This window comes from Montipora capricornis, chromosome 12 (genome assembly GCF_036669925.1).
Source record: "Montipora capricornis isolate CH-2021 chromosome 12, ASM3666992v2, whole genome shotgun sequence".
NCBI classification, from domain to species: Eukaryota; Metazoa; Cnidaria; class Anthozoa; order Scleractinia; family Acroporidae; genus Montipora; species Montipora capricornis.
This window is the reverse complement of record NC_090894.1, coordinates 8,323,774-8,333,417: the sequence shown is the minus strand read 5'-3', so window position 1 is coordinate 8,333,417 and position 9,644 is coordinate 8,323,774. Positions and strand designations below refer to the sequence as shown.

At 38.3% G+C, this 9,644-nt stretch overlaps 1 protein-coding gene across 1 annotated transcript in view; it reads right to left on the bottom strand.

Moving 5' to 3' along the window:
* Positions 1–5,804, bottom strand: part of LOC138027109 (keratin-associated protein 16-1-like) — an 8,402-nt gene extending 2,598 nt beyond the window's left edge. The window contains exons 1-2 of the mRNA XM_068874614.1: positions 5,628–5,804; positions 1,158–1,680 (exon numbers count right to left, since the gene is read on the bottom strand). Of these exons, the coding sequence (XP_068730715.1) occupies positions 1,158–1,648 (491 nt within the window). The 5' untranslated portion in view covers positions 1,649–1,680; positions 5,628–5,804. The remainder of the gene's footprint in view (positions 1–1,157; positions 1,681–5,627) is intronic.
* Between the last annotated feature and the right edge of the window lie 3,840 nt (positions 5,805–9,644).

The following is a 9,644-nucleotide window of genomic DNA, read 5'->3' as shown; positions in this document are numbered from 1 at the left end:
AGTTAAAATGTTACTTCCAGTTTTACCTTTAAGTTACATAGCTAAAAGTGTTGATGGAACAAAATTTAGAGCTGCCAGCGGGACCACACTGTTACTTTCCCAAAATTGATACGTGTGTTGCATTATGGGATTGTCTCGGTAACCACGGTAACCACATGTTAGACTGCATCCTCGACCACAGACGTGTGCAAAACGAGAGAACAATGTCGATGCCCGATCTTCACTTACAAAGGAAATGCTAATTTGCAAAAGCTTTCACTGATTGTTAAATGTGATATGTTTGGAGAGGGAAGTTGCTTTAGTCAGTTGCTTTAGGCCAATTAGCCGAGACAACAGGAGTCTACGTGTTCCAAGAGAGCTTACCGGCTGTTAAATTGATCACTAGGTCAGTACAACCATAGTGGTTTCCGTGGAAACGTTTAATACTGTTAAATCTGATCATGGAGATAGCGTGGAAGAAACCGTGAAGTCACAACGTGCGCGTCGCCTGCCAACGGTGTGGTCGCTTCGTGGTACAGACCACGCCTTTTACTGCGTCCCAACTCTAGCTAGCAAGCAAAACTTTCACACTTCTTAAAATGATACAAAAATTACATTCCCCTTTTGCCAGGGATGCTAATTTACTACAAGATTTATGCATAATAGGAGCACTTAAGAGCAATCACTGATCCCGATACAAGTGGACAGTAAAAGATTTACACCTGGTTACACAATTCACCTATCGTTAATTCCTATAACCTCAGTAAATGACAGGATTTGAAACACGCGAAGAAGTTTCCGCGATGGTTGCATTTTTATACGTTGTAGTGGGGCGAAATTAAAAGATGGTGACGATAATATTGAAGTGCTGTGAATTTTTCGCCGCTCGAGGAAATCCTTCGAAATCACGAGCTCGTGATTTTGAAGGGTTTTCCCGACCGGCGACATGCCACATTAATTAATCTATCCAGCTATGGAGACTATATCAGCTACTGAAACTAGAACTGTTTTAGTATCCACTGGAATTGTCTTAGAAGGCTTCAGCAAGCCCCACAAAACTAAAGACCCAGAATATTAGGATACAAAAGCGAGGATGCACGTTAATGCTAGCAGATCTTTTGCATGAGCCTCCAGGACAACTTAACATGCACTTTTTGGCGGAGCATCGAAAGACGCACCTTCCACCAGGGCAATCTTGCATGCATAGGTCTACATTTGATGGACAGGACATCTCGCACCCTCCTCCAGTACAGACTTGCGTGCATTCCATGGCATTTAATAAGCATGTCATGTTGCACCCTTCCTCTTTACAAACCTGCAGGCATATCTCTGCATCACATCTTGCATTGCACCGGCCTCCTGCGCATCTTTGATCACACTGTTTTACATCCGACGAGCATGCAATGCTGCATCCTCCCCCAATGCAATCCTGCCAGAATATCTCGGAAACAGTATTGGCGACGCAGCCTCCCCCGGTGCAATTTTGGGTGCAATCTCTTACAGATGAGGTACAATTTAAACGGCACCCTCCCCCAAAGCAATCGTCATTGCATGTATTTAGACTGGTACATTCTCCACCAATACAGGATTGGTTATCACAAAATCTGGAACATTCAACGTCAAATAATACGCTTGCTAATAAAAGGGCAAATGTTACAAGATTTTCCATACTCGTTTAAGGCAACTGGAAGTCTCAAAACTCTAACAAAGAGAAAAAGAAATAAAAATAGGCAATTAACTCAGTAATAAGAATGCATTAACACAATCAATGAATCATTGGATGTCTTAAACACGAAGCCGCGCTATCAAAGAGGTCGCTTCAAGCTCTGCTTTTGTGCGAATTCATTCATTAAGCTCGACCGGATAATTCTGAAAAAAAAAAAAAAAAGATCTAAGACTAACCTCACTTACAACTTGTATTTCTGAGGTTGCCGAAGAGTTTATGGTGTGTGATTACATTTAGCCTGCTGTACTCGAGAATCTCGACACGAACCAATATGGCACCGTGCCAAAGTCGTCAACCACGGTTGCTTTGCTGGTTATACGTAACACTTGGACAAAGGGTATAGATGGGAACAGTGCTATTATATAATAGCTGTTACCATTGTAAAGCTTTTGACCTAATTGACCATGATATCCTGAATTGTGTTTTGTTAAATGTACCAATGAAGTAGTATAATTAATTGGATTATTGATTTGTTGTCTGACAGGGAGTCACTGAGGGATGCGAAAAAGTGTAGGGATCAGTTCCCTAGGGCGTCGCTCAGGGGACTAAATTAGGGCCCTTGCTTTTTTTGGTCACGATTAATGATATAGCTGTCTAAAATGCACACTTATGAAAATACATAGATGACACTACCATCTCCGAAACGTTTGCGAATGGGGAGTTTATCAAGGTGCAAATGCCATGTTGGTGAAAAGAACAATAGAGAAAAAATTGATTCTATTATTATGCAAATCTTGAGCTACATTTTTCTAATGTTTTTGCACCAAGATGGCCGTCTTATCACGTGAGTGCAATCAAAGAACAACTTGACCTGGAACATCCATATTAATGAAACAATTAAGAAGGCCTCCATGAGGTTGTATTTCCTTAGTACAACTAAAGAGAGCTGAAGTTGCACTCGGGGATTTAGGGCTGTTCTATTCTATTATACTTATAACAGATCAATAATGGAATATCCAGCACTATTCTTCCACTATACTTTGCCTAAATATTAATGCAAGAATTAGAACGTGAGAGAGAGAGAACAGTGTTTATTATTTGCCCTAGTCATAGCTACCATGATGCTCTCGATATTATGAATTGAATGTAATTGGCAACCCATGATGATGCAATATGTAAGACACTTTTTGCCACAATTGTAAACGACAACAATGATCGCCTTTACAAGTTTGCCTGTGCCGGGGAGACAATAGTAGTAGTAGTAGTAGTAGTAGTAGTAGTAGTAGTAGTAGTAGTAGTAGTAGTAGTAGTAGTAGTAGTAGTAGTAGTAGTAGTAGTAGTAGTAGTAGTAGTAGTAGTAGTAGTAGTAGTAGTAGTAGTAGTAGTAGTAGTAGTAGTAGTAGTAGTAGTAGTAGTAGTAGTAGTAGTAGTAGTAGTAGTAGTAGTAGTAGTAGTAGTAGTAGTAGTAGTAGTAGTAGTAGTAGTAGTAGCAGTAGTAGTAGTAGTAGTAGTGGTAGTGGTAGTGGTAGTGGTAGTGGTAGTGGTAGTGGTAGTAGTAGTGGTAGTCGTAGTAGTAGTGGTAGTGGTAGCGGTAGTAGTAGTTGCTATATGCGAGCGCCAGCGAACAGACAGACTAAAATATCGAATTACTCGAAATCTCGAAAACAATATTTGCTTCTAATAACCAGGGAAAAGCTTTGTTAAAGTGTGTTTGCATCAGACACGTGTACGATGCATGGTATGGAGTTACAGATCAAAGTTAATTTATTCGCGGAATTACTTGGCAAATGTTACATTGTAATCCGTGTCAAACAGCAATTTATTTGTTGGCGATATTTCGAAGGGAAGCCAATGTGCTTTAATTTGTGAGTCTTTCAGCTTTGCTGTGCGAAAGGTGGTTGTGCCTCGTGTCACGGTGGACAACAGATACTGATAGAAGGAAACGACATGTATTTGAAATCTTTCAGTGAACAACAAACTATACCAGATGCTGAGACACTGCAATTAATCTACCAGATCACGGGCTTTGCTCTAGAACAACGCCTACATTGTATAATGCCATCGTAAAATTAAACGTGACATTTTATAAATATAACATAAACTTGTAAAATAATTTTGATTGACATGTAACGAGTAATATGACATGTACTTAAACATCATAAAAACACCTTGAAAAAAAAGTAATGTAATTCCTCTGTTTGTAGCTGTCAAACGAAATCACACATTGAGACTGTTTTCCAAGTACAATAGTTTGTACCCTTGACTTGACTCGACGGATTTGCTCTCATAAGATATCATCATATTTGTGCTATCCAAATTGACTTCCAAAGTTAGAAGATTTTTGCAATGTTAATTATCCTTGCACTTTCAAGCCTTTAGGCCACAATAATCAATGCGCTATTGGCCATCAAAGTCGAAGAAACAACCTGGAGGCAAAAGCGCTACTTGTAAAATTTCCAAAGTACAAACAATTTTTTTAAAAATGTTGCTGAAGGATTGTCAAGTGTGCCACTCTTTCTCAAATTGTCGGAGATTGGTTATTATATGCAGAGCACTTTTCATGTTTTGTGCTGACTTCTTGGCGGAGCGGTAAGATTGGAATACATTTATGCTAATGAGGCAAAATTGGAGTAAGCGTTTCAGTTGCAATAGACCTTTTTACCGATCGATACGGCGGCCATTTTTATTTCTATTGTTTCGAATAGCTATTATGGGATACCCAGGGGGCAAATACATATTAATTTGCCCCCTGAGCATCCCATAATGTCTTCTGAAACAATAGAAATCTAAATGGCCGCCGTATCTGCAAAAAGGTCTATTGCGAATTACCTTCTCGTTACTTTATTATATTTATGATGATGAATTTCAAGTGAAAGCAATGGATTAAAGTGCAAAGCATAAGTCTCAAATCCTTCATAGTTGATCAACCAACAAACGCATTAGCTTGTCATTGTTCATGAACCTCTCTCTCCTTTTTGTGGAGTTGGGTTTAATTTCAAGTTTGACCAGCCCTGAAACTAATGTTTTACGAATCAGCTTGTTGACAGACAAACCCTGATATTGAATCTTCTAGAAATCCGATTGCCGTTAGCATGACAACAAAAAAGTTCATTGTTTTATATTACAACTGCGTTAAGCAGCCTTAGTTAATTCATTCATTCATTTCACTTTCAGTTTTGGTTCACCAAGAACAAATCCACCACTAAGGGATGTAACCTCTCATAAAGTAGTGCTTCTTATAGCGAGCGCGGATCGAAGTTGCCTCTCCAAAATGCAGAATGAGAGTGAACTTTGAACAGAGAATACACTAAAAACAAATTAAAGGAAGATTTGATTATATATTACTTGATTGCAACCATATAGGGTTGTAGGGTTGTAGGGTTTAATACTAGCAGAATAACAGCAATGACAAGAACGGAATAGAAGCATGACCACACTCGCAGAAATAATTCGGTCATAAAGACAATTAAAGGGTTACATTTAATCCCTCTATTCTGTGAAACATTTTTTGGAATATTGGATAAATGTTATGATCATGTTTTAATCTAAGCCTTACCTTAACAATGTTTTTCCCTGATAACTAAATTACTGTAATTATCATGCTTTCGACGATTTTGCAATGCTGTATTGTTATACTCATGCAAATAAAGTTTACTGTTGTTGTTGTTGAGTCAGACGGACATCATGGGCGAGATTTAGTTCATGAAATGCGACTTAAACATGAATTTAGTTCATGAAGTGAGACTGTCATATATTCTATATCATAACGAGCTTTACTGAAGTTCTGCACAATATTTGGCGAGTTGTCAACCTATATTTTCTTCACTTTGAAACCAACTATAGCAAACGTTTAATCCATTTACTAAACACATCACCGCCCATATTTGGGTATTTTTGTGCATAGCTTTTTTCGCTACTGCGATGTGGCAATGCGTTCCCACGGAGTTGATGCGCCGAATATCGAGGCATCAGTAAAACTTACCTTTGGTCGCTTTTATTCCCTGAAGTCTAGAGGCTTGTGGTCAATGGGCTGTATGTTGTATCAAAGCACTTGTTGTCACCGAGAATGGACGGATGTTGAAGTGATGGCGGAGAGTTTTGAAACGTGAGTGGGAGGGGCGTTATCGCACGACGAACCAAGGGCAGTACCCTCACTCAAATTTCCCAAATTGCCCTTTGTGTAGCTCGTTGGCACAAGCAAACCTCTGTTGGATTTTATCAATATCTAGTGTTTCCGTAATCGATTTGTCATCTTTAGAAAATCCAGCAAGCATAATTGGCAACTAGAACACAAGTCGGAGTCGTTTTAAAAGGCCCTACAACATACTTTCTCTAAGGTTGATGAATTGACTGGTGAAAAGACCGCGGACTGAATATTTAGCCAAACCATTTTTTTATGCGGCGCTAACACTTTTTATGCGGCACTAGCCCAATTTTAATTAGGCCGCCTCCCTGCCGCACCTGCTCCGTCGCCTTTCTGTTGAAGCTTGATGCGGTATGATCCTATGGCATTCGACCCTAAAGCACAGAGAAAATTTACTCGATTATTCTTAAGACTTGGATACACAATCTTTCCTATTATGTGACATTCGGCCGAGAATCACGATCCTCTCATAGATTTTCTGACGGGGAGTTGAGCCAATATAACGGGGTAAAGACGTCTCACTTTTCAGGCCGATGATTGGGTGAAAATTTGAATTTGACATGGTTTGCGAGGTATAAACTCCGGCATCACCATTAATTCAGTTCGCGTTCCATTATAACTATTTTCGATATTTTGACATCTACACTTATCTTATCCTCTTGACATGTATGGAAATCTTTTTAACAAGCAATATGTTTACTTTCCACAATGTTCTGCATTTTCAAAAGTGTGTAAAGTTGAGTGTTGACATTATCGCTGACTTTGACTGTTGGGAATTGAATTGTCGATCTGGCAAGATCTGAAATATGTTCTCGTATTGGGCTCCGCCGTCGCTTCGTGCCCAATGCAAAAATTATGTTCAGTCCCAACTAGCCGCCAATATAACGAAAGAGTTTTGCAAGCAAGCAACCGTGGACAATACTTCTGTCGGTGTAGTTATATAATATATATATATGAATTTTATTTTTGAATCAACAAGGATGGAAATCCAACGATGTAGTCCCAAGCTAGTAGGATCCGAAGGATACACAACGCTTTGCTAGAAATATTGAGTAATTGCCGCCAGCAATTGCTTTTCATTTAATGGATCTGCTAGTAGTTCGCTGTCGCTATTTGTACACTCAAATTATATATATATACGCTGTGAAGTTGTCTTTCTTCTAAACGTTATATATATATATATATAGTTAAGTGTACGTAAGGAAAAGCGACGAAGAGACAAACTCTTGACTGTTCTGGACGAAGTTTAATACGACGTTTCGGCCGTTCGGCCTTCTTCAGGTTAAAAATTAAAAACTAAACAAACTATTTACAATGAGTGCAAATCACAAAAACAGCAGCTTATATATACAGAGCAGAAATATTGAAATTAAGGAAACGAAACAAAACAAAGGTCAAAGCTACAAGGTGACATGGATTTGACAATCAAAGACAAATAAAGAACTATAACAAAGGTCTAAACTCCAAGGTGACATAGATTTAACAATCAAAAACAAATAAAGAACTATAGGTGACATATCGATAAAAATGCATCGTATTGGGAAAATGTCAACTCACAACTACTCAATTGTAGTAATTAATGCGGTGTTTCGATATAGACTCCCGCCTTTTATTAAGACCATGAGGATTAAGGGTAAATAATTGCGCAGTCCAATAGGCCTCCCTAGTTTCAAAGTTCAGCTACTGCTCGTCATTATTCCATTCAACAAAAACTTTCTTGTTCATCGCAAAATGTTATTTATTTGGCCACTTGTGCCAAATGCAACCTGCAATATGTGGGCTCCACCTCGACTGAATTTAAAGTAAGATTCCGTAACCACAAGTCGAACATGCTGAAGAACAAAAGAATTTGTGAATTGGCTCTCCACTATAATAACTCTGAACATGAAATTTCACAAATCAATTTCATCATTATCGAACAAATTAGGTCTTTTGAAAATTCTTTAGATCTTGAACAATTGTTACTCACTAGGGAGGCCTATTGGACTGCGCAATTATTTACCCTTAATCCTCATGGTCTTAATAAAAGGAAGGCGGAAGTCTAGATCGAAACACCGCATTAATTACTACAACTGAGTAGTTGTGAGTTGACATTTTCCCAATACGATGCATTTTTATCGATATGTCACCTATAGTTCTTTATTTGTTTTTGATTGTTAAATCTATGTCACCTTGGAGTTTAGACCTTTGTTATAGTTCTTTATTTGTCTTTGATTGTCAAATCCATGTCACCTTGTAGCTTTGACCTTTGTTTTGTTTCGTTTCCTTAATTTCAATATTTCTGCTCTGTATATATAAGCTGCTGTTTTTGTGATTTGCACTCATTGTAAATAGTTTGTTTAGTTTTTAATTTTTAACCTGAAGAAGGCCGAACGGCCGAAACGTCGTATTAAACTTCGTCCAGAACAGTCAAGAGTTTGTCTCTTCGTCGCTTTTCCTTACGTACACTTAACTACAAATTCGCGTCGAGACATTGTAACCTGTGGATCCTCTAACTGGGAGTTCATCGTTAAGTCAACCAACCGTACACTGCTTTTATATATATATATATACATAGAAGAAAGCCAATGTAAACTCTCATTATACCTGAAGAAGACTTGTTTGGCCAGACGAAACATGATACAGATAGTACATTACTAAATCAAATCTACGTTGTATCGGCGCTTAAAATATTTAATATAATTCGGTATTTGCGACTCAAAATCGCTATTAGTTTATAAACTAAACATTTATAGCTCTATCATTCACTTCATTGTCCACCCATGATCAAAGTTGGTTAAACTATCAAAGAACGTTGCTTTTGTGAAGCGAACGTACTTAAAATTCTGTGCGGAGTCGCAGTGACATGCTGCAGACTTACTAAATTAAAGCGCGTTGGGCGTGACTCATGTCCAGAGCCCTCGCAAGGATCTTTGGCGCCGAAAAAACTTTCACTTTTTAAAGTGCAAATTGGTGATATTTCTTTCGATGTTGCGGAGAGGGGTGCGCAAACTGTTCTCAGGGCTAATATGTATTCATTACATTTTCGAACAGGAATATTATTGCGTTTCTAGCTTTCTGATTGGTTCATTCAATCTCGGTTATCGGCTCATATACCTAATATGGAAACTGGTTGCGTCGAGTTTTGCCAAGCTGGAAACTGATTGGCTTTGACTTCCAAGAATCCAAGCGTTCAGAATTAAATGAAAATTTTATAAAACAATTATTCCAATAGCACTTGTTGGATATGAGATTGGTCATGGTCAACTCGGCGCTACGCGGCTCATTGGCTATTTATCGTCTCATATCCAATAAGCGCAAATGGAATAATTGTTAAGCATTTCGTGGGATCATCATGCATAGTATTCGTGATTGAGCTAGCAAGGGTAGACCCAAATGGCCAATTTGATTGATTTCAGTTAAATATTGGTCTTTGCAAAACACACTGTAATCTGAGTTTCCATACTATGTTCTTTGCTTATTCTTAGACGTTGATGCGTTACAGATACAGAAAACAGGCCGGTGGTCAGTTATATCAGTTAAGCCAATCCCAGGAACATTATTCTGAATTGAAACATTAGTGATCAATTATATTGAGGTGGAAGTATGGTCTGTGAGCCTATTCGGTTTAGCAATGAAGGGTTTAGAATACAACATATCAAGATATGAAGATAGTCCTCAGTGTATGCGTACGTTGTCGTCAAAATTTCAAATTTGGTAATTTCACGTCGTTGTCATAAACTTAAGAGAACAGCAAGAAAATATGTTAAAATACGTGTCGCACTTGCAGCACGATATTTTTTCCTCTTTTAAACCAATGATATCATTGTTTTGTGGCGTTGGCGTTGTCGTAGATATCGTCGTTCCTTAAACTCT